Genomic DNA, 25,323 nt, shown 5'->3' with positions numbered 1-25,323 from the left:
CACCAGCTACCTCACACACATCGAGCTGCACACTTGTGGACTGTCAGACACATGCACTATAAACACAGTCTATGTGTTAATGTGCAAAGACGCCTACACCCACGCATGCTTGGCCGCAGATGATCTGTCAAGGCTTGAGCGTCTTTTGTTCAGATAATTATAGAAATGAATGCTGAAATGTAGAATAATAGAGAGCAGGGGAAAGAAATGCGAGAAAATTCAGCGTGTTGATCTCAAACTCAAGTCATGGTAGCCACGCCATTTGTTATGCATGAAACAATGACATAAAACATGACGACCAAACCCAACAGATAACAAGATATTTTAACCTGGAAATGTGCATTTTTTACTTGGTGTATCATTGGAAAATGTTCTATAACAGTGCCAAATGATACTAAACTTATGGTACAAATACCACTCTAATGTACACCAACAGTCTTACGTTAACTTCGTCAAAATTGTATCATCTGCTAAATGTTTACAGATCATTATTGACGTTCGAAACAACAGTTTATCAAGCAAAGTCCATTAAGAAATTGTTCTCCGCCATCAATGCAAGGACCTCAGGTTTTTAAGATGCAGACGAGTAGTTAATGGCGGCCGGCCCATAGGGGAACTTCCCCCCCCTCGTCCCTCATTAAAAAAAAATATATATATATAAAAAATATCTTTTTTATTTTTAATAAAAAAGGTAAATATTATATAATTGGTATCAGTGAAATGTATAACCTACAATAAAATCTCGTTTAAAATTGTGTTACGCTGTCTAAAGTTACTGATAAGTCACATGTTTCCTGCCTGGCCTTACCCGTGTATCATTACCCTCTCTCGTCTGGGCGCTATGCACAGCGCCCGGACGAGAGTGCAGCAAGTGCAGCAGAAGCCAACTATTGCTATCTTTAAACTATGCCGCCAAAACATAATTTCAGCCTATCAGCGTCGTCAAATCTGATGGTCACAGGGCGCCTACGTCAGTGCCCGGTACAGTCTGTGAGTTGTTTGGACTCGTATCCAAGGAGACAAAACAGGAAGCTGTCATACACTCTGGAAGCTATCATTAGCAGCAAATGAAAACTCAGTTTTTGACATAAAAATGGAATTATGGATCATCAATACTTTTTTCAAAGTGACAGACACATTGGATTAACCTATGGATTAACCTTCAGCCGCGTTTCTCGTTTTTGATCAGATTATCAGCAAAAGGTGAGCATATCTCCGTGTTTTGCTACCTAAAGCTACGTCGTGTGCATATCCGATAAGTATATATCGATTGATTTATACCTCGAGTGCGTTAGCATTTTTTCGCTCAGGGCTCATTTAGACGCTTCTTGTGAGACTTGTGTTCTGTTTCGGTAAACATGGTTCATATCATCAGTTAGCCGAGTTTCTTCCTGTTAAATGAGTAGGACACATTAATAGTTTATTACATTTTAAGAAGCCCTGAGACACAGTTTCGTGAGAAAAAAAACGGGGGGGGGGGGGAAAGCCCCTTTACAGGTTAAATGGAAATTAAATCATTTTAAGTAATTTTGAGTGTTCCCAAAGCCCAGGTGTTCTGCAGTTTGTGTTTTGGAAGATTCATAGCTAACCAGACTGAAGATTATGGAGGTATTGATCAGTCTTCTCATATTTTTAAGCCTCAATTTGACTTTGTCCTTCCCCCCCCCCCCACCTCTAACATCACCAGGAGTCATAATTTAAGGGGTCTTTTCTCAAAACAATTTACTTTACTAATGTAATTTGAACAATTAAGAGTAAATAACAACTGGGAACACTGTTGACCATAGCATGAAGACCATATGATATGAAATGACACCTAGTAAATGGACTTCAGTGTTTTCTCATCTGGCAAAATGTTGATTGAATCCAAGAGTATAGGATTGATGTTTGACCGATCAGTGCCTGATTGTTTTTGAAGCTTGGTGTCATGAACAAATCTCTGATGGTACCAAAAAAAACGTTGATATTCAATGCCCAGCCCTAATTATGTTCACACTCCGTATCTCTGAGTCCAGTCCCACAGCAGCTGTACACTGAGCGGTTTCCTCAGTACTTTCTGTCATCCAAGCGCAGCATCGCAGCCACTGCACTGCTACTCTGACAGTTTGGGGAAAGCACAGCAGGGGTGACGCCGGGGTGAGGTTCTCCCCAGGGAAAGTAACCTGGTGGGTTGAAGGGGAGAGATTTTCAGACACACAGGTGCTGCTGAATATTAGTCTCACTGCGAGAAGTCTGGGCTCATGTGACTGAATTATTCATCCTCTGAAGCCGGGCCGTGTGCCTCTGCCTCTACAATCCTGATCTGCACTGTTTGATGCTGCTGCAACTTCCCAGCAACTCAAAAAGGCTGTGGAGCCAAAACTGACATGTCCAAGGCAGGCATGGGAGTATCAAAAAAAATGCACAGATATATTAACACTTAATTCTGATCTCGTTCATATTCCAGAAAAGTTTGCCTAAAATTTACTTTTTTGCAACAACATCCTGTCCATTAATTTCCATCTGTAGTTTAGTAAAGTTGAAGAAAAATGCCTTCAGTATGGCGCCGTTCTCGACTGTAGAGGAGATTATTTTATTTAATGAATGATTTCATTTAAGTCATCAGGCTGACATGGACATGGATGAATATAAGATCTGGCACTGAAATGATTTATGTTGCCTCATCTAATGCGATGCAGAATACACGCTCAGAAATGCTGCGTACTCTCAAAGGCAACACTAGCAATTTGTTAAATGACTTGTAATATACACCTAACTGACTAAATGAATGAGAAATGTGAGAGATATTGATTTTTTAAATTGCTGTTAAGAGGTCAACTTGTTGCAAAGAATTAGAAATTCTTACACGAAAACTTCAAGACCTCACACTCTATAGAAGAGCCTGGCCAGTTATTATCACATCCGGTGGAAATTGTATGCTGAAATGCAAGGAATTCTACACTTCAGGACAAAACAGCTGTGTCTCCTTGTGTTTTATACTAGCTAGCATCACGCTAACTGCTATACGCTACTAGTCTAACTATTTACGCAGTTTGTAGCACAATAACACATTTTGGAGCACAGTAGCCAACACCATAGCAAAATGGAAAAAAGACTAGATTTGGTTAATCAAATGTGGTGACAACACTTGAAAACGATAAAATATGCTATTAATGTGAATCTTGTCCCCTGTCTCATTATAAAATATCTATACTGCTGCCCTTCAGCCGAGGATCCCATTATGAATAATGCTCCATTTAGAGATCTATACGGCAAAAGGGAATTTCTCAGTTAGCCTTGGGAAGGAATTGCTCAAAGAATACTAGAACAGGGGAAATATGTGTTTGCATTTGAGGACAACCATTGCTTGAGCAGTGGGAGAAAAAAAGATATCCACTCTTGAAAATGATTCACATTGTGTTCAGAGACTTTTATTTGCAGTTCTTGAGGCTGTAGAGTGCAGAGAGACAATTGGATAAACTCCTTTTAAAGTAAAAAAAAAAAAAAAAAGCAAACAAATTAAGACTTCACTTTAATAGCTTCTACGAAATATTTAAAAAAAGTTAATTGTGTCGTTTATTTAGAGTGCTATTTGTCATGATACAGTGGCTGTGGCACTGATGATAACAATCCAGAAAAACCAACTGATGCTAGAGGCGTCCTACATTAATTACTCCTTTGCCCTGATACCAATAAGTCTCTAAGACAGCCCATTGAACAGAAAGCATCCTCCCGGCTAGCGAACTATCATTACAATCAACTTGTCAGATTTGCACCGGTTTGTTTATTCAGATGTGCATTATTCCAAAAACATGTGTTTTGAACTTGTGTTTCCGTTCACAATGCACCCACACTTCTAATGACTCCTGTGCCCTATAATTTCTGAAGCGCGACAAAGTCTGATTACAGGGTGGGAGTCAAGCTTCAAGCCAAGCATCATCTTTTCCGCTTATTGTTTGTGTTTGCTCTTTCTTTAACAAGGGCCCTGCAGCTGTGCGTCTCTAGTCGTTTTGGATGAAGCAGTGTTTAACACCAAAGTGATTTAGTACAACAGATCGCTGCGGTACAGCCCATGGCTACTGATTTTCAATGCATTGTTGGCTCGGAAACGCTGGCAAATTGAACAAGGGCCGTGTTAAAAACTGAGGGATGGACTGATTGTCTTTGATAGTCGAGCAGTTAGCCAAGATGTCCCCAGAAGAGCCATTAATGCACTTGTCTCGTCAGATTTCAGTGAGTTAACAGACTGTCGCAAGGACAAGTACAAGTGAGAATACGATTTATGTTGCGATAAGCCACACGGTTAAAAATAGTGATTGACATTCAAGGAAAACCATCAAATAATTCCATTCCCACAAGCTGCTTCCAGTTTCAGGGCATAAAGAGGCTAGTCACATTATCATCCTCATTTACCAACAGTTCATATTTTCTGCTACACTGACACACACACACACAACCCCCCCCTCTGGCTCCGACAGCTCCGAAGTGACCACCCTGTGCCGTGCGGAGCGTACAGTAATGCCATTAAACCTTTCCCTGGGGAATCAGTCACGCAGAGGTTTGAGCTTCGGGGCCAACACAAAAGAGACCCATTTGAAAACGAGCCAAGCCCAGCCTGAGGAGGTCAGAGGGCTGTTTACAGAACAACAGTCTCTTATCGGCTGTACGCTTCCCCGAGGAGTCTCCACCGCAAACAGATAACAGCCTGCAAATAGGCGCCAGAGTGTGACCGATAGGAGTATAATCAGGTACGTTCTGCTATGGGAGGGAGAAGTGGAGGACAAGGGTGGATAATGGTGTACTCAACTGTTAGCGGTGAGATCCTATGTGAGAGGATACAGCTGCATTAAAAAGATAGAGAGAAGGTAAATAAAGTTGTGCAATATGTCCCTCTTTAAAGGCCATGAAAGTGTACATGATAGTTAATTTTTTGACGTCCTAATAACCGTTATTCAACACGACCACTGAGAGCTAATTCATCCCCGGGGGAACGCTTCATTATTGAACAGTTAAATGGTCAATAAGTTCAGCCAAGGCAGCTTTTTAGCACAAGGGCAAATAGACGGGTGTAAAAGCCAATGCAAATAACCAGCACTCAAACAAGGGCCTAATGCATTAATGACTGCATGACGTGCGCTAATGTGACGGCAACAGATTCAGACTGACAGTAATGGAGAATTTTGCCCCTGGTTATACTCATAAGGCCCGGACTGGGAGAGGAGGAGGAGGAGGAGGAGGAGGGGATGTACACCTGCCTACTGCCTAAGCCTTGACATAAGCCTAATAAATAACAGGAGACAAGGTGAAACAGCAGTAGCAGCTCCCACCTCTCCTCTCTTCCTCCTCTTCCTCTTCCTCCTCTCACTGCAACCACCTACACTGCCACCGGTTGTGTGAGAGCTGTAGCCTACAGACAGCTTCCTGGCACCACAGAGTCTCCTCCAAGTTAGCGAGTGCACTTGTCTCGTGAAGGAGGCAACTTGAGTTATTCATGAAATGACACAAGTAACTTTGCACCTTCTCAGCGAGGTGTCTGCGGCGTCGAAAGCCGTGGCGGGAGCTTTATTTGACAGACTTGAAATTAAAGCTTCACGCTCGAGGTCAAGGCTATAAGCTCACCTGAGCCAAATATCAAAGTGTGCTCCATCAGAATCAATTTCAGTCCACATTTAGCAACGGTTAAAGGTGACGATGGTGAATAGAAACTGATTGAACAGCGGGTTTTGAAAGATAAAGAAGGAATGTGACGGGGTCAATCTAATCTTCAGTGTTAAACCATTGGTGCCACTGCCAGTCATTGGACACATTTTACAAGTAAAAAAAATGCTTTCAAAAGGTTAATAAAAGTGAGCTGACATCGATACTGGTACGCAGATATGAGGCCTTACAATACTTTGAGCAGATGCACAGTAATGTCCCGATTTAAACTGCCTTTCCTACTCCTCCCCAGTTCCCCTCCCCCTCACCATTAATAACAATTGAGACCCTTGGAGCATTAATTAGTGAGACTTTCCTGCGTGCCTGGACTCTGAGCCACCTACAACGAATGCAGACTCCGGTAAACATGGTGCGCTGCATAGTAAGTTGTTTTTCCACACAAGTTTTATTATTTTCCTCAGACATGTTGATGAGATCACAGAATTCTCACACACACACACACACACACACACACACACACACACACACACACACACACACACACACACACACACACACACACACACACACACACACACACACACACACACACACACACACACACACACACACACACACACACACACACACACACACACACACACACACACACACACACACACACACACACACACACACACACACACACACACACACACACACACACACACACACACACACACACACCCTCTCTCTTGCAAACACTCCCCTATCTGTCTCTCACCCTCTCTTCATTAGGCAGCCCCCTGCGCTGGCCTGTGTGCGATTCATTAGCTTTTATCCTCTTCATTTGAAGAAGGAGCTGTGTATAATTAGAGCATCTCTGTTTGTCCAGCATCCTTCACACAGTCACATCTCAAGGCCAATTATCATTCCGTCGCTGAGCTCCCGGATAACATAGCCACATCAGCGGCCTCGAGAGCAAACTTCAAACTATTACCGCCTCTCAAGAATGTAAATAAAATCACTTGGTAATCAACAGCTAATGATTGAATGTGGAGTGGCACTCCAGGGATATGAAGATGATGAACCATATTGGTAGACTTTGACTCACTTTCTGTTTGCTTTAAAGTGCCCGATATGCCAGCACTTAACCAATTTCCATACTTACAGTGCAGAGTGAGAGTAAATTGGGACTGTCACATGTTTGTTGTTGTGTTGGCTCCAGCACTTTGACTTCAGAGTCTTTGTTTTATCTCAAAGTGCCTTCAGATTTAATTTAAGCTTTAAGGCCTTAATTGAACTTTAATTAAAACACTCAGTGTGGGAATCATAGCTTTTTTATACGAAGCCCATCTAATCTTAGGACAGTGCAGCAGGACAATGATCTTAAACATACAGAGGAAGCTCCCAAAGAGCTTGTTATGGTCAACAAAGGAATGTCATGACGGGCCAGGTCAGTCAGCTGACTGTCCTAACTATCATGTGTTTCTCTTAAAGTGTCAGCTGATGCCTTGTGGTCATAGCTTGGAAAGGATTGACATCAAAATATAAAATGCCAATCGACAGAAAACAAAACACAGGCAATGTGAGGCAGAGAGAGGTGAGGAGTTCAAAAAGGCCTCACTCAGCCAGATAAGTCATCCTGTTTGCAGTCTAACACAATATGTGTTTTCTTTTCTTTTTTAAAAAGAAAGAAAAAGCATTTATAAAAGATCAGAAAGGCTCCCTTTAACCAGCTGAAGGGTGTGTGTGTGTCAGTGTATGATTGACAGCTTAATAAACATGCGTTGTAGCCAGTGGCGGACTGGCCATTGGAACGAATCCCGATGGGCCGGTACTGAAGTGGGCCGGTCGGATAAGGCACTAGCACCCCCCGGTTGACAATATACTAGCGGTATTTACTCGCGGTACCGAGGTGGGCCGATCGAGAGTCCCGGGCTGATTTTTAGTCGCAGTCCGCCCCTGGTTGTAGCTCACGTGTAATGAGTAGACAGCATGCTAGTGGTCTTAAAGAGTAAAGGCCAAATCAACATCTAACAGGTACAGTCTTATTTCAAAATACATTTACATTATGTTTAATGTGCTGCAAATTATAAGCTAACTAGTTAACAATCCACTCGCCTGCTGTGCCCTTCAATTGGGTTCTACATAGTGAAAGGGCTACACCTTAAGCACTGCTCATCTGCTTGAGTCTTAAAACACCTCCAGATTAAAGCTGAGAGTCAGGAAGACCTCACAGTCATTTTAAATCCATGTGCTTCAGTGGAGAGACAACAAATAATGTGTCACTGTGCAAATAGACTGCACTTTCCATTGGTACCTTAAGCCAAGCTATAATACCACTTTTATTAAATTTCAGTCACAGAGGAAAAGGAGAACGAGATATTACTTTAGATGCCATACAGATCCTTGATGGAAACGACTATTAACTAATGTGGCTTATGTGAGTAGAGTTGTGTCACAAAGTCTTTTAATTAAGTTCCTATAGGAGACTAGTGATATTACCTTCTGCGTCCAAAAATTGAAAAAGTAAACCCTTGCTTTCTCTTGCACTGCTATGCATCATCAATCTGTTGACGTTTTCTCTGTAGTTATTCTGTGATGAGATATTGTTTACTTCTTCTGGCATGTCGACTTCCCCAACCTCCCTTATCTGCTTCTTCAGTTGCTGATTTCCTACCATTTCCAAGAATGCCTCGTGGCAACTTCCAGAGAACAGATGCTGACTTTTCCCATCGAAACAAAGCTGTATAATGCGTCAAGCTGCGTGCCCTTCGCGCACAATGCAACATGTTTTGTTATTCTGATATAATAAGTCTAATGGGGATATCAAAACATTAGATATTCTCCTTGTATATCATTCATTTCTCAGTTCTTGATCTTTCATTTAAAAAAAAAAAAGGACAATAGTTTCTGACATTAGCTGCAGATGCTTGATAGCAGTAATCGAATGTAGGATGTTATGGAAATATCTTAATGTCATAAAAATAACACTGTATGTATTTGATTTGGTGTTTAGGGTGGAATTTCCCTTTAAGTGTTGCAATGTTGTTTGTTATTGGGTATAAAACTGAGATACACAGAAGCCGAAAGGTCACATGTTAGAAAGCAGACAGCGGTGATTTTATTTTCCACTCATAGTATTACGATAGACTTCTCTACTCATGAAAATGGATAACTGTCAGTCTTGCACTTCAAACAAATACTCGGGTCAATACAGCAGCACTTAGTATTAGCAAGTTCTTAAAGTTATGTTTTTAGAGTGACACACCCCACGTGTCTACCAGCTATGATCAGTCTAAAGACAGCCCTCAGCAGACCCTTTTCTCTGAAAGCACACATGTACCCGCAGTGTTTGAACAGCTTCAGTAAATCCATGCGTTTCCACCGCCTTCATTATCATAATAAAAGTGTCTGAAAAGCAAAGTTACAGAAGAATGTAGACACCTCACTTTCTGCTTTGTACTATCATCAATCACCATGAAGCGTTTTTTTTTCTCTCCCTCAACATTGGTTGAAGACATCGAGAAAAAGGAAAAAAAAAAAAGACATGCATATTTAATTTCATTCTCCACTGGCTCAAACAAAGAAAAACTGCCACCCTTCAGGACACCTTTCGGAAAAGTCTCTATTAAATCTGAGTCAGCTAGGGGGGAAAAGAAACATTTCATAAGTGGAAAACTTTATCTAAATTGTTGCCAGACTTCAAATGAAGTGCTGTTTATCTTCCCCAGCCGCCAATGTGTTGTTTTACTCCTTAGTCACCGCCTGGATGGCAATCAGGATCGGTCAACCAGCACGCTATCAGCAGCAGTCACTCTGCAATGACAAACTACAGCACTACACTCCAAGCATGGGCATTATTCTCTACACACGACTCGCCCCTATCAGAAAACAAGGCAGGTTTTATGGCTGCTGGAAAAGGTGGTAAACATAACAAAGCGCACAGCTCCCTGGAATTTAATGTGCTCGGGGGGGGAAGACAGAGTAGAGATATCAAAGGCCAGACCTTCTTGGAAGAAGAAAAAAGAAGCGGTTCCTCATAATGTATAAAACAGAAGCACTGGCCATACAGCACGTGATTTATAGTGTTGTTTGCTTTCTCTCTGAACCTGGAGCATCCAGTGGGCATTGTGGATATGCAACAGGGGGGGGGGGGGGTGGGGGGGGGAGGAGAGTTCATTTCTACCATGCCACTGAGAGCACATAAGCAGGTGCATAAACAAGTTCACAAGAAGGAGAAAAGATGAAACTGATACAGCGTGATACTGATTATGGAGTTTTTTTATGCGTAAATTAAAAGACCACCAAAGGACTGTTTCTCTGTGATCCAATTGAGACTGCACAGTCACAAGGCGCGCTGAAGTAGACGGCTACTCTGGTTACCTCAGTGATCTAATTATCACATGAGCTGTTATCACATACTTTCCATAACAAATGTCCCGAGCCACATGCACAGGCTCAAATGTTGCCCGCGTCTCTCCCATCCTTGTGTGGCTAATCCGTCACCTAGCCAGAGAGAGCAGCACACATGCAATTGATTTTCCTCCTGGTTTACATATTTACACACACACTCATGCAATTAGGAGCGCATTTATCGATGGTTTGGGCACCGCTGGGAGCCCTACAGTGCAGCCCACTCCAATAAATCTCCCAGTCCTGAGGCTGCCAGCAGGCAAGATTGATGAACCTCAAACAAAAATGGACTGGGAATACTTTGAGCTGCAGGGTAAGAGTTCTCACTAGTATTGACCCTTTTGCATTCTGCTTGATTAAACAGTTTATTTATAATGAAACCTTTTAATATATAATCTGTAAGTCTCTAAATGTGCCAGTGATAAGAAAGTGGGGATGCATAAATAAAAAGACAAATGTGATTTATTTAGCAGTTAAGTTGTTTTGTTAAATCAGAGTGCTGATCAAACGGACATTTTGACACAAAGTTTGCAAAGTGCATCTACATTGTGATCTATGTGTCTGACTCTCGGTCCTCTGCTCGGAGCAGCTTGGCTTCATCATCTGGGTATCATATTATATGTGTGCCATGCTGCCCCCAACAGGCTCTCTGCAAAATGCATCAGTTGTCTGTTGAATCCCACAGCATCCAGCTCTAACTGAAGCCACACTTCCCACAACAACTTCACCTCACACACCGTTTCCTCCGGGGCTAAGCAGAATTTAAAATCAAACACACTTTCATAGGGGGCCATATTTTTGCAACACGTTTTCAATGGAACTGATCTAATGGCAGTATGGATCACCCTCAGACTGGGCATCCATTGTCTTTATTGATTGGCATGAATACAGGCTAATGTGCCTTTTTCCACATAGATAATGCCATTGTAAAGACAGAATACATGTCCCTTTAGGGGCTAAATCAGAATGTCTAGTCCCCTTGAGCCATCTATGGCCATTACAATGACTGTGAAAGTCTGCGCTATAATTTCACTAATTTAGTCAAATCCCTATCTGCTGCTAATGAACTTTTTTCTCCACAAAGCTTTGAATAGACTTATTCCAAATGAAGGTGCCCTTGTATGAATATCATTCATTCAGAGTAGTGCAGTGTTTGTGTCTGAAGTGTGCAGCAACAATCAGTCATTCAGTGAAAGAACAAATTCATCACATTTGCAGTGAAACTCCAAAGAAATGTTGCAAAGCAAACACTTTTCAGAGAATTACAAAAGCTGTATTCTCAGAGTGCAAGGTCAGTTCAATTAAAAGTGTACTTATATACAAGTTATTTAATTAAAATAGCTTTTTCAATGGGGACCGCAAACAGAGAGCTCTACAAAATATGAACTATATATGCATGTACTGCAATGCAAGACAGTTATAAAAGAGAAAAACAATAAAGAGAGGAAGAAATGTCGTATATAATTAACAGTATGAGGGATATGGCATTATGCATAAAAGTATAACTCTTTCAGCACCTAACCAACCAAATAAACAATAATTCAAATTAAGCATTTAAGGTAGGGAACTTCACTTTAACATATGTCACTATGGTCAAAGGCAGGGACATTAGAAATTAAGTTCACTGGCAGTTCACGGAGAAAACTGAGGAAATCTCAGTGTGGCTTATCGCCTCGCCGTATGCAACCAATAGCGGACCAGCGGACAGTGAATCCCTTGAGGTTAATCACATTAGAAAGCAACTTATCAAGATCAAGTTAGACACAACAGAAACAAATACACTAATTTAAACATGTGCCCATGTCTGCCGTGACAAGCGGCGGGGTTGATCCCGTGGAGGAACACACCTGCTGGTTGCGCACGGCGGCACAAAAGGTGACAAACATTTCATGAGTGACAATGAAGCAGAGGCTAAATGTGTCAAATGTGAGTGGAACTAATGTTATAAGCTGATTTATTGCCACCTCCATATAACTTAAGTTACTTGCACACGCTGACATATGCTCGAATTTACGCCACATACATTTGTTAAAACGAATTGTGACCACAAACATTAGGAAAAGCGATCTGAAATGCTAAATATCAGTTGTAAACTTAACATTTTGAGTAAAATATAAGACGAACTAGTAGAGAAACTGAGTTTAAGTCCTTTTCCCCTCAATTTCGGCTCTCGTTTTCGGCATAAATCCGGACTGCGCAGTACGTGCAAACATTTCCAGGTAATTCTCCTTACCTTTAAAAACTTCCCCTTGCGCGGACAACAGCAGGGTTATTGCAGCAAACAAGCAATTGATAACTTTATCCATGTCGACACAGCCGTGGTAGCGTTAACCCCCAGCCGCGGGGTTAACTGGCAACTCTTCTGTCTTTTAACGCAACTTGAATCCCGATACACTTTTAAGGAGTGTTCAATCTAAAGTATCTTCTCCCTCTCCTCCGTCCCTGGGCTTGCTGTCGGGCTGTGAGGGGACTCTGACGCCGAACACGGCTGCTCCTTGCCGGCTTGCTCCACACTTGGAGGAGGAATGTGTGAGTGAGTCCTGATTCCGGAATTACGCGTGGATTGAGTGGTGGTCCGGCAGCTCCAGAGCAGCGGCTGTGAGCGCGCTGTGTGGCCGGTAGAGGGCGCGTGTGACAGGCGGAGGCGTCTTCCGCACCTGACCGTCCTTCTATTGGCGTTTATTGGGACCAGCTGTGGAGACTGGAGCTGAGAGAAGTAGTGCAGTTAACCCGGGCCAGGTAAGAACCTGGCATCGTTCACTTAAAGTAGTGATACAAAGTTAATACTCAGAGATCAATCCGCCAAAAAAAACGAGAGAAGAAGAAGAAGAATACTCAGAGATACTGCAAATGATCTCCTGACAGATAGGAAGTATCTTATATCTAAAAGGTTGTTTTAATGTTTATATTGCCCTTTAACATTGTGTTTTGCTTACAATTGCTCTACTTCCTCATTGTCTTGGGTGCTTAACCCCACTGTTGTGTAAACATAATCATAATTGCCAATGCTGGTATTTCAACTACTAATTTCTGTGATTATACATATTTTATGAGGATCTTATTAAAGCTCTTCCCTTTTCACAACTTGAATGTGAACATTAGCAAAGGTTGACTTCGACCTAAGAGCTCTAAATCCCTGTTATGACTTTACTGTTAAACCCCATTATTAAAAAAAAAACTAATAGACATATTTCGAATTTGGGATTAGCACTGTAGTGCTTTTAAATATACCTTATGGTGAGATTATTCTTCAACTGCTGTCTCCAAGGTAAAACAAACACAAGCTTTAAATCTCATCTTTAAAACCCACCTGGAAAATAATTGCTTTAAAGGGCTTAGAGAAAATTAAAATGAACAATCCCATAATATTTAAGCATACTGCATCTGCTGATGTTGATCATGTGATGTGAAAATCCAGAAAAGGCCAATGGACCTTGTGGTGAAATTGTTTAGTCAACCAAATTGGACATTTTAAGACATTATCCTCCTATATCTAATATGACCTGTCATTTACTGTACTGAAACAATGGCCTTTTTTCCTGGATAAGTACATTTCTTAACAACGTCCACTGGAAGGTGATTTTATTAATTACAATACTGAATACACCATATAAGCCTTTTTCTTGCTCAACTAGGCACCATATTTTAATAAAATCATATTTCCTTAAAGTCATTGCCTGCTGTTTTCTTAATCACAGTTCACCTTGTTCGTCCTCTCTGATCAGATTCAAGCATTGATCATATTAAAGGCAAACCCAGACTGACCTTCAAGAGGACTTCATTAGATGACCTGGCAAGACAAAGCCACGTCATCACACACACATGTTTTTTTCAACCTCAATGAATTAATTATGATGCCTTACTTAAATATATACAAATATTTGTCCAGAATTAGTCTTATCTGAGACGACAAGCGCAAACAACCTCAGTATATTCTCATAGCAATATCAAACAAAGAGATGGAGAAGCAACTAATGACAAAGTCAAACAATGTCATTCCCTTATTGTTTTTGCATGCATAAACACACATGGCGATTTCACTTGTACAGCAGTTTTCACGGCTAATTAAAAAGCAGCCAGATTGACACGGGTCTACATTTAGTCTGAAAATGACCTCGCGTTGTCAAGGATATACGGATCCAGTTGTTGTTTTCCTTCATAAAACAAAGGCTGTAGCATTTCATAGAAGAGTCACATATGTTTTTGTGGTCTTAAGGTATTGTCTTGGCTGTTGCCAGGAATGCATGAATACCAGCCTGAGCAGAGCTGTCATGGGACTTGACGAGAATGTTCACTCCTCCAATTGGATGGAAGAATGAATGGATAGCATCATTGTCTGCACTGATGAATGCAGAGAGAGAGAGTGTTTGTGAGTGTGTGATTGAGGGCTGGTTCATGAAGACATGTTCAACAAATGTATAACAATATCCCACTCCAGTGTTTTCAAATCTACTCTACAGAAATATCAGATGAACTCAAGTAGCCTTCTCCTCAATCAACGCCATCCTCCTTGTACCAAATGTGTGTGATTGTAGTTATTTTAAACTGGATTTGACATTAAGGTAGACATCGTTACTGCAATTTCTTTATATTATTTAACTGTCAGTTTGGTCACATTTGAATTTGTAGGGCTATTCCTGACCTATGTAAATCTGATTATATGCCATGTATCCATTACATTTAGTTAACAATTATAATTGTATTTTAACCATTCATCCATAACTATAAGCTAACAATGTTGACCCACTGGGCCTATCTGTTACTTTTAACGCTAACTATTTAGACAAATGATCACTTGATAATTGTTTACTTATTTTAACCTTCTTTTTCAACCATTTATCCTATTATTATTATTATTATTACTTTTAGCCACCTAGTTCTACCAATTATCTATTACTTTAAGATAATATTTTTTTACCTTTTTACCTACTACTTGGCTAACCATTTTGGATTTGTCAACAGCTTGTTTTCAAGCACCTTTAGTTTGTAGGTGTTACAGACAACTCAATATATAATAAAGCATTATCTGTATTTTGCCATATTGATTGAGCTTCAGAAGCACTTACCCTTGTTTAGGAATATCGCTGTATGTGATAGCAAAATCAAGCCCATCGAGCAGGTTGTTGTTGATTTTTTTTACCCGGTAACCTTCCACAAGCTTACTTTCATCACAATCTCAAAGCAAGACACTGAAACGCTCTGACATTACTCGGACTGGATGAGAGGAAGTGCCTCTAAAAGGGATGCTAGGATCAAAAGACTCCATAGGACTCAAAGGTTATGAAAGTGGCCTATACTGTTTCAGTGACTCACTGTTGTTGATTTCCAAACAACATCCTGAACTTTTGAATAGCTGATATTGACATTTCATCGTGGAGAGCCGCCACCAAATCCTTTCTTGCTCGTATCACTCCCTGCAGGAACAGTTTGAATCAGTTAAACTTAGGAATGATGAGCTTAATAACACTTTGTTGTAATTGACATAAGTGGTAGTATAATGCTGTTTGTCAATAAATGCCAATCACATCACCCAACTTGAGGAGTCTCAGTGTGACTGAATAAATCACAGACTTCAAACTGCTCTCCAAAGAAAGTCTTATTAAGCCTCTCCTCATGTGGCTGCCAAACAGCACAGATTTTAACATTTAATTCCATTGTGATTATCCCGTGCCTTGATTGTCAAAAGCTCAATACGAGATTGATTAGCTGTCCTTCATTATGGGAAGTCATGAAGCTGCCGCTGATGCCAAACTGTTTTCCAAGCTCAGGCTTATGAATGCAAAATTCCTTTTGAATGGAGAACACGGGTGCCAATCTGTGCTCACCCGGTTGTTATATCTTGCACATTGTCTCATTATAAAGCAAAGTTATTGGAGCATGCAGCAATTAAATAGGATCAGCAAATGCTACAAAGCATGCTAACTGCAGTCATGTGTGATCCCTGGTGTAAAGCTGACCACTAGTGAGTGAGGACCGTTCAGTGGAATAAGGGGATTTCCAGACGGCAAAGATTCACTTTAATTAATTGGGAGAGTGGTTAAAGTGTGTTTTACTTCAGTGGAGGTCACTGTTTGGAAGTCAATAGTGGAACCTCGACTGTACTTTGGTTATTAAATAAAATAAATAAACATTTTAATTAAGGGTCAGCAACCTTTACTATCTAAAGATGTACAAATGCAGCCTGCTTGTTTTGGGGATTTCTTTTCTAATTACTTTTTTTGTATGCTCACCACAGTTAAAGCATATATGGGTAGGCGAAGCAATTCTCACACATTCTCCATATCACTTTCCTACCTCTGGTCTCGATAGTTGCTGATGGAATATGTGTTTGTATACTGTAAATATAATGGTCGCCTGTCAAAAGAAGACAAGTCTTTGTGTATTGTTTTATCACCAAAATAGTAACAGCACTGCAACCGGAATTCAGGCCATCTGACTCACATTGATGCAATACCTTTTTAAGAGCTTTATTTGACAACATGTCCCGGGATCACTATCTGGGACAAAGACTTATGCTAGAGGGAATTCTCGTGTGTGTGTGTGTGTGTGTGTGTGTGTGTGTGTGTGTGTGTGTGTGTGTGTGTGTGTGTGTGTGTGTGTGTGTGTGTGTGTGTGTGTGTGTGTGTGTGTGTGTGTGTGTGTGTGTGTGTGTGTGTGTGTGTGTGTGTGTGTGTGTGTGTGTGTGTGTGTGTGTGTGTGTGTGTGTGTGTGTGTGTGTGTGTGTGTGTGTGTGTGTGTGTGTGTGTGTGGAGAGAGACACACTACTGCTACATCTTACTATCAGCAACCTTGTGGTATAATATAAGAAATAGGTTTACAGATACAATAACATTATGTCATCATAACGTAAAGCTACACTACTGAAGTTTGACTACAAGCACCTTAATGTTAGTTTAAGTGTAAAATGCTTTGCAATAAATCACTTAACATCGATTATCACAGTAAAAAAAAGAAGAAGCTGATATCTATAACAGTAGGGAAAGTGTGTTCAAAATTGGAATTAATCAACCTTTTGTGCAATCCAATTAACGTTATCTTACTGTTGACGCTTAACATCATAAAACTCAAATATAATTTGGAAAACATCATTTTAAAATATTATAAACTATTAGTCCTTGATTCCATTAAAAGTCGCGTAACGATATCAACTTATAGTCCGGTATCCTATCCACTCACTATGCTAGTGAATTAAATACTTTCACAATACTTTCTTTGCTTTAAAGTATGTATGATTGTTGCCGTGCTACAGTAAATGCATATTCAAATTAGCTGCAGATATGTAACAAAATAATCCAAATGCCGATTTACAACCCCTCTGAGCTTTAATAGTGTTTATATTTGCTTCAAGTTATTTAAATTTAATTACAATTGTTCCACAGTAGTCCACATTTTTTAGGATGCACTTTTCAATCATATCACTGTGAGTTTGTTTTCCATCGTTTGAAATCGTTTGTGTGACAACACGCGACAACCTCAGAGGAGCTGAACCCAGCAGGCAGCTCTGATCTGATGGAGTGGAACAACATTTAATCAGAGTATAAGTCCCTGTTGTCTTTTTGTTTTATTATTTTGAAGATCTTAAGCCCCCCCGTTCTTTCCACTGACTTTCCACACCTGATCCCCGTGACCTGAATCCAACAAAGGGTGGTGATGTGTAGCTGAGCGCACCCCCATGCCCCCTCACTGCAACAGGCCAAACTATGTCAACTGCCTGGTAATCATCTCCCAAATGTAGACTTGTGAATTTTTACGTGAGCTGAGAGTGTTATCCTGACCGCTTTGCTGTGGATTAACAAAGGTTTAGACATGACACAGCAGTTAGTAGTTGTTTTATTATTCAATGCAGTTTTGAAATTACATAAAAAACAGGAAATAATATTATTACTGGTCTTAGGTGATCATTATATAATCAGTTTGTGGCAAGAGCAAGGACTCACAGCATGACTAGCATGTGCCAGGGGTCAGGTCTGTGCCAACATCACATTATGACTCTTTTAGACACACACACACACACACACACACACACACACACACACACACACACACACACACACACACACACACACACACACACACACACACACACACACACACACACACACACACACACACACACACACACACACACACACACACACACACACACACACACACACACACACACAGAGTAGTCCCTCACGTGGGCTTGAGGTAGTTATAGAGGGCACTGAGACCTCCTTGCAGCACCTCCTTGATAGGCTTGAGGAGGGGGTTGTGGATAATATGAAGTCCTTTATCCATCGGGTGGCAGGCCAACCTCCCGAGTCTGCTGAGTAGGTACAATTCCACTGGCACATTTTGCAGGTCATTGAAGTCAACATTGAGGAGTTCTAAAGACTCCAGGAAGCACAGCGTCTTGGGCAGTGAGTGGATACTGTTTCCCTCCACGATGAGGATCTTCAGATTAACTAAGTCCTGGATCTGGTCGGCGATGGTCTCCAGACGGTTGCAAGCCAGTTGAAGAAAGACCAGACCCTTCATGCTGTAGACGCAGGTGGGGATGTGAACGATGCGGTTGTGGCTGAGGTTGAGTTTGGTCAGATTGTGCATGGCCCCCAGGCTGCTGGGGAGGCCTGTGATCTGGTTGTTGGCCAGGCTGAGCACCTCAAGGCGGGTGCAGCGCCCCAGCTCCTCTGGGACTTCGCTCAGGCGGTTTCGACAGGCGAAGAGCACGCGCAGCTTCTTCAGGAGGCTGATCTCCACTGGTAGACTTGAAAGGTTGTTCCCCCACAAGTTGAGGATCACAAGATTGTCCAGAGCTCCCAGTTCAGGGGGCAGGGAGCTCAGGCAGTTCATGGACAAGTTTAGCTTCTGCACTTCCCGGAGCTCCCACAATTCAGAGGGGGTCTCGACAAGCGCCCGCATGGCCAGGCTGAGGGTGTTGTAGCCAAAGTGAACCGTGGTGTGTTTGCGGAACCTCTCGGCAGCGGACGACAGGCTGGGCTGGCCGTCTCTAGAAGAACTTTTGCTTCGTTGACGACCACTCCCCTCATTCAGCTCCTTGCTGGAGAAGCCGCGAGATTGCTTCCCACCCATCGTCCTCACAGTTGATTCTATCGCCTATTCCAAGATGTCAGCATCCAATTAGCTGAATCACCACCAATGATAGGATTGGTAAGGGTAACGGTTGTTGATTCAGGGTTCCTAAGCGAGGCACGCAAAACATGATCAACGTTAAGGTTTGTTGTAGAACTCCTGATGTTTGGCAGCAGCGACACTGAGTCCTCGCTGTGTTTTCCTCACCAAGTTGAGTTGCAGGCAGCTGTAACGGAGCACTATGGGGCTCGTGGTCTGTGTCTCCCAGACCTACTGCCTGTCCTACTGGATTTCAAACACCAGCTGGTCCTGTCACTTCACATGTCCACAGATAGCACCCTTCTCCCCACCCACTACCGGAGGGCAGAGCTGGGGATTGGACGCTGTGAGCTCAATCAGATGAAGTCACTGCCATGATCTCATAACATAACACACCGAAATACACGGGCACACGTGGCACACATTATTCTGTTGGCTCGCCTGCTCTCTTCTCTGAGTGTATTACATTTTCACTTAAAATAGTTTAGATCTTTAACATACCATCTCTGGCTGACCATAATCTCTTTTCACTTTTATTTTTCTCCTGTCTGCCCCCTGCGCCTTTCTGCATGATCTCTCATCTCCAATGAAATATGGCACCAAGCCGACAGCCGTGAAAACACTGAATCATCTTTCAAAAAAGTAACGGTTCTTAAAGGTATCAGTGGAAACGTATTCACAGACATGCGCTGGTTTAATCTCAAGTGCAAAAGGACATGGAACATTCCACTGCGTTCCTAGAAAGTTCTACTGCTATTCAAAACTCATTCATGTGGCACCAAGGGAACAATCTCTCTTTAAAAGCAGACAATGTAATGCATTTACATTTTTGAACTTGTCTTTCCCCGCAGCAAGTTACACACTGACAGTTCTGGAGTTTTGTAAGTATCTTTGTACAATTTACTGAAAGTTATTTGTTCCACCTACTATTATAATTTGTCAGTATTTATTTCATATCTTCTGAATACTGTCTGCCTAATCAGCTCACTGCTGTAGGGGGGTGGAGATGTCCCATCATGCATCTGTGGAGACGCAGGGTTCCATAATGTTTCACAGGGCAGAACACCTTCACACCTACATTGTAGGGCAGAAAGGATATCTTTAAAAAAATAACCCTCCCCTGAAATTATCAAATGTCCTTGTTTTGTTGTCAAAGAACTAAAATACAAAAGGCAAAATAGCTAGAGATATTTTGATAACTAAGTTACGAAAATTATAAAAAAACATATCTTTTAAGACTCAATCTAGGAAATTAACGAAGTCTTGTACAGGGGCTGAAAATGAAATACCAAAACGATGTAAAATATTATAGATTGTATTTTAGGTAAATCTACTGAATATTTCCATTTCCATTGTGCTTTTACTTCTCAACAATTCAGAACAAGTAATTGAGAATTTTTGCAATAAAATGTCTAAAGTTTTCAAAACCTTTCAATATCCATCCAAACTCCACGTTATTTATTTTATTTGTATTTAACCAGATAAAAGCATTGAGATCAAATCTAATTTTCAATGCTGACCTGGCCAAGAAGGCAGCAACGTTACACACGTACCACATAACACAAACATATAAAATACAGAGAATATAACTAAGAAAACAAAAGACAAAAAAAGCAGTCACTACATTGTGCACAGTAGGACAGTAAGAAAGGTACACTACTTATTTCTGCAGGAGCAGCTGGCGGTAAGGACTTCAGACAACTTCAATTTCAGTTATGCTGCCCTAGCCAAGCACTCAGGTGCTTCCTGCTGTGATGCAACAGTGCTCAACACTTATTCAAGTCAAGTATTTTCAGCACTAAATCATAACGTTATTCCATAGGATTGTACATGACAACCTTACAGGATCAACTCAGACAAATAAAAGAATCCAAAGCTCTTTCCAGCAGGGAAGGAACCATGATAAACTCCAGAGCAACAGAAGAGAACACTCTTAAGGACAGACAGACATTCAATACATGTCTACAGTGCAGTGCACAGCACGAACAGAACAGCATGTACACTGAGCTGCTGTGTCACACATACTGCACATGTTTACGTCTAAATATTGTTCACCTTGAGACTTAACTTCAGCTGTGTTTACATTATAGTCCTGTCTTATTAAGGTTAGGTTTTTTTCTTAAGTTTCTGAATACGATGGGCCCTTTTAACTGAACTTGGATGTATCTCTCTATTTCTATATCTCTATATATATTGATATAGATACAAGCACTCAACATGACCTTATATTTAAGTACAACAACATTACAGTGAATTCTAATCAATGTATTAAATGTGTGTATTGCTTATTCTGAAAAGAGAAACGTATTGTTCTCTAATCATGTAAAACCTTTCATAATGTAGTATTTTTGTCACATAAAGACAGAAATCGACTCTTGTATCTTAGAATAAACGCAATTATTCTTCGGATATGTATTGTTTCATGCCAACAATCATTTTCCAGAAGGTGTCACTCGTGTATTTAACAAGCTTTTAGCAACAGGAGAGGTGTACATTCATGATCCATAAACACTTTATATAAACGTTCGGGGTGTAAATGGGACCTTGGACTTGATCCAATTTTCTCGACAGCCTGACAGAGTCTGACCAGGACTTAGAGTGGCCTTAGTCATCATTCTTCTCCCAGTGCAGTAATCAAAGTACTTGGATGACAGTTAGCAGTGATATCCAACTCTGGGGACTCAGTGGCTCTGCTGTGAGCGCGGCTACATCAGCACTTATGACTGACAGGTTGAATCATGGGCTTGCTGAATTGGACACTGGAGATAGGGCTGTTTGGGGTGTATTGCCCATTCAGGCTGCTGCTTGTACAGCATGTCTCATACGGAAATGTTTTAGTAAATGTTAACACCTTCATACCACAGTAACTTTGTTTGGAAAATGCTTTCTGACTGACACTTAATCACAAAGTCTTTATGCAACCCTCGCTCTGTGGAGCAGATCTAATGTTCTTGTGTGTATTTGCAACTGCTAATTTCACAAACAGCAGGATTGCTTCATCCTGTCATCCTTTATTTAAATGAAAAATTAAACCCCAGCTGTAACAGACTAGCCCCCCCCCCTCCATTTGCAAACACATCACCGGAGTGGCAACACGAGGCTCAGAACACATGCTGTCAAATATGTAGGAAACCCATGGCTTCACACACAATTTCCTCATTATGGGTTAACTGTAGCATTGTGATACCTGGAAAAAGCTGAGATGGACAGATGGAGGGAGGGGGTGGGCTTGAAGCTGGATATGGACAGAGCGAATAATGCTCATTTCTGTGAGAGATGTCATCATGACATACTTCTCCATAACACACCTAGCACTTTGTCATAATCCTGTGAGCCATGAATCTTCATTAAATGCTTCTTCTTTATCCCGTGCATGCTTTCCCCCCCAAATGAGCCTTTCTTTCTACCAGAGGAACAGATGTGTGGAAACAGCTTGAGATTTAAATGACAAGAAAATGGGATTTACCATTCCTCCCGCATTCACACAACACCTTAATACGGAGTCCCATTAGCACCAAATGAGGATGAGTTATTCACTCTGAGAACAGTTACACCCTCAAGTCCTCAGGGTGACAAAAATGATCTCATTTGAGAAAGCTCATCTGGTTATGTGGCACAATAATGACTCTGGATGAGCTACCTTTAGAGACTCAAGTTCAAGATATATACCATTATTACTTGTTCATTACTGCGGAGGCTTCTGGCGAAGAAGGATGATATATGGCCCTGCTGCCACAGATTCTGCCGTAGGTGTTTCTCTCCTGAAATGTAAGGAGTACCTGCCAAGACCTGAAGCGTTTTAAAGTCTATATTGTAGACACATTACTCCCTGAAGCCAGCACTCTTATTGGAGAATATGTTTCCTCTTCAGACAAGACCAGATCAGGTCTAGGAAACAAGAACTATGCATTTTGCAGGCCTACTGAGTATCCCAAACAACATTAGCATCATGAGATGGGAGAGCGCATGTGAATGGGGTTGATGACGAGCCACCAGAGAAGGTAACCGTCTATTATTCAGCAGGTGCAGATGTGAATATTCACACCACTGGACACTTTCCATTTTCCATTTGTGTACACGGACGCATCCACCCCGGCTAATGGAGTCTGTGGAAGCGGCTGTGCTTTTTAGTCAAAAATAGGGGATAAGTCACACATTTCAATTGCCATCTGGAAATTGGATGCAACATTTCTCTGTCAAAACCTCCAGGTGACAAAAAGCATCTACTCAGCAATGCAAATTAGTGGGGAGAAAATTTAAGGGAGTGTCCAACAAGTCAGCTTCGAGGCTCAATACAAGCCAAGAACATTTCATTTCAATGTTTCACATGTTCATTTATTCACCAGATTGGACACGCTGAGATTGCCCCTAGCTGGTTGTGCAAATTGTCAACATGGAAATGACTATATTTATCAAGGCGGTTTTAATATATTCAAGCCTATGTTGAAGATGGATTGGTTCTGAAAGACCACATTCAAAACCATTCTGCATCTTCTTTGAATATTTTTCACCCCCTTATCAACTCTAACTGAAGCACCTCCGCTGAGTATCTTGTAATCTTCTAATCTCTTTCCCCAGGCCACACGCCAGGTATCTGTAGTTAGATGTGTAGGGAGGCAGCCAGATTCATCTTGAGATAAACTGGGACAACATGATGAATAGATAATAAAGTCACCCAGGGGAGAGCGCTATCCGGGTTAACTCCGCCGAATAAAGATACCATTTGTAATGATGGCTGGAATCAACAGGGAAGAGCAGTGAGCAAAGCTAACTGGGCTCCAAAGTGACCAAATCAGTTCCGACTTTGCTGATGCAGCACATGGGGAGTACAAACCAATTGTGGCTGTGACAACAACAAGCGGGGTGATGAAGTACCAGCGAGCAGCCTATCTGGGTCTCACCTGCTCACTGCCACTCCTACAGGCCACTGACTGCTACACACAAACAATCGTACAGTGAGCGACGCTATAGAGTCATCTTGATCAGATAGTGTCGAGGCTTTGCAATGGCAACAAGATTGATTGATTCATTTGGTCAGGGTCTGACTCATAGGCGGATTTTGCGGGGGGCCCCCCCTAGTGGCTGAAATATGTTACAGCATTACTACGTCTAAAACTGTTCCGATACAAATATTTCGTATATCAATATTTTAGTGGCGAACCGTGTCTATCACAACTGGACCTTCTGTAGACACACCCCCCCCCCCCCCCCCGCCGCCGCCGCCGCTGCCCCTCCCCTCCGCGGCATTATAATGTCCGTCTTTTCACTGAATTGTCGTCTTGAAAAGGGTACTCACACAACAATTCTGCAAGAACTTCATCTTCACCTGTTGCACTTGTCATTTCAACGTTAAAAACAATAAAACGGCATGAATTGCTTCGTCGCATTCATCTGATCCTCTGTCTCCAGCCTGTTAACTAGCGGGCCTTCTAGAGTACCCTGGAACCGAGGGAAACTCTGAAAGAATACGCCCATTGGCTACAAATCAATATCTGATTGGTTGATCAAACTGTCAGTCCAAACGTACGCTCTCATTCAGTGCAACGGCCAGGGGATTCTATCAAGGATGTAGAATACCTTGGTTGAAGGATATTCTACCCAGAGACCCAGAACAAGATCTGATTGGTTGCTTTCTTTTCTAACAGAAAACCACTGAAATACGTAGTGCATGGTCCGAGAAGGACAAACAAATCAATGTAACGCTTTAATATTACAGATCAACAACACAGATACCATTCTCATTTATTCATTTTATATACATTTTATTACATTTTATTTATATAATTAAATCGATATTTTGTTTGTTTTATCTTAGTGTTCCAGGGTATTCTCTGAATACCTTGAAGGCCCTTACGGTTCGCCACTGTATTTTAATAAGATAGGACACTGGTTAATAATATGTTAGCGTGTTCAAGTAACAAAGGGATATAGTAGTTATCAAATAAGTATAAGATGTGCACAGTTATGAGTTTTTACAGTTAATTAATGCACTGTTGTTGGGGGGAGAGACCGCCCCTTCCATATGTGTGTGTGTGTGTGTGTGTGTGTGTGTGTGTGTGTGTGTGTGTGTGTGTGTGTGTGTGTGTGTGTGTGTGTGTGTGTGTGTGTGTGTGTGTGTGTGTGTGTGTGTGTGTGTGTGTGTGTGTGTGTGTGTGTGTGTGTGTGTGTGTGTGT

The 25,323-nt window shown here is 41.5% G+C and overlaps 2 protein-coding genes across 5 annotated transcripts in view; both read right to left on the bottom strand.

Annotated features, from left to right (window-relative positions):
• The window catches only part of ptprma (protein tyrosine phosphatase receptor type Ma), a 139,156-nt gene extending 126,388 nt beyond the window's left edge, over window positions 1–12,768 (bottom strand). For all 4 annotated transcript variants that reach the window (XM_079648547.1, XM_079648549.1, XM_079648550.1 and 1 more), the window contains exon 1: window positions 12,269–12,768. In XM_079648547.1, coding sequence (XP_079504673.1) covers window positions 12,269–12,341 — 73 coding nt within the window. In that variant the 5' untranslated portion in view covers window positions 12,342–12,768. The remainder of the gene's footprint in view (window positions 1–12,268) is intronic.
• Window positions 12,769–18,027: 5,259 nt separating this feature from the next.
• LOC307019822 (uncharacterized protein) lies at window positions 18,028–20,299 on the bottom strand. Its single transcript, XM_079650927.1, has one exon. It carries the CDS (start codon window positions 19,108–19,110, stop codon window positions 18,211–18,213), a length of 900 nt encoding a protein of 299 aa, XP_079507053.1. The 5' UTR covers window positions 19,111–20,299; the 3' UTR covers window positions 18,028–18,210.
• Between the last annotated feature and the right edge of the window lie 5,024 nt (window positions 20,300–25,323).

Source organism: Notothenia rossii (genome assembly GCF_949606895.1).
Source record: "Notothenia rossii genome assembly, chromosome: 9".
Classification (NCBI taxonomy): Eukaryota; Metazoa; Chordata; class Actinopteri; order Perciformes; family Nototheniidae; genus Notothenia; species Notothenia rossii.
This window is presented reverse-complemented; position numbering and strand designations above follow the sequence as displayed.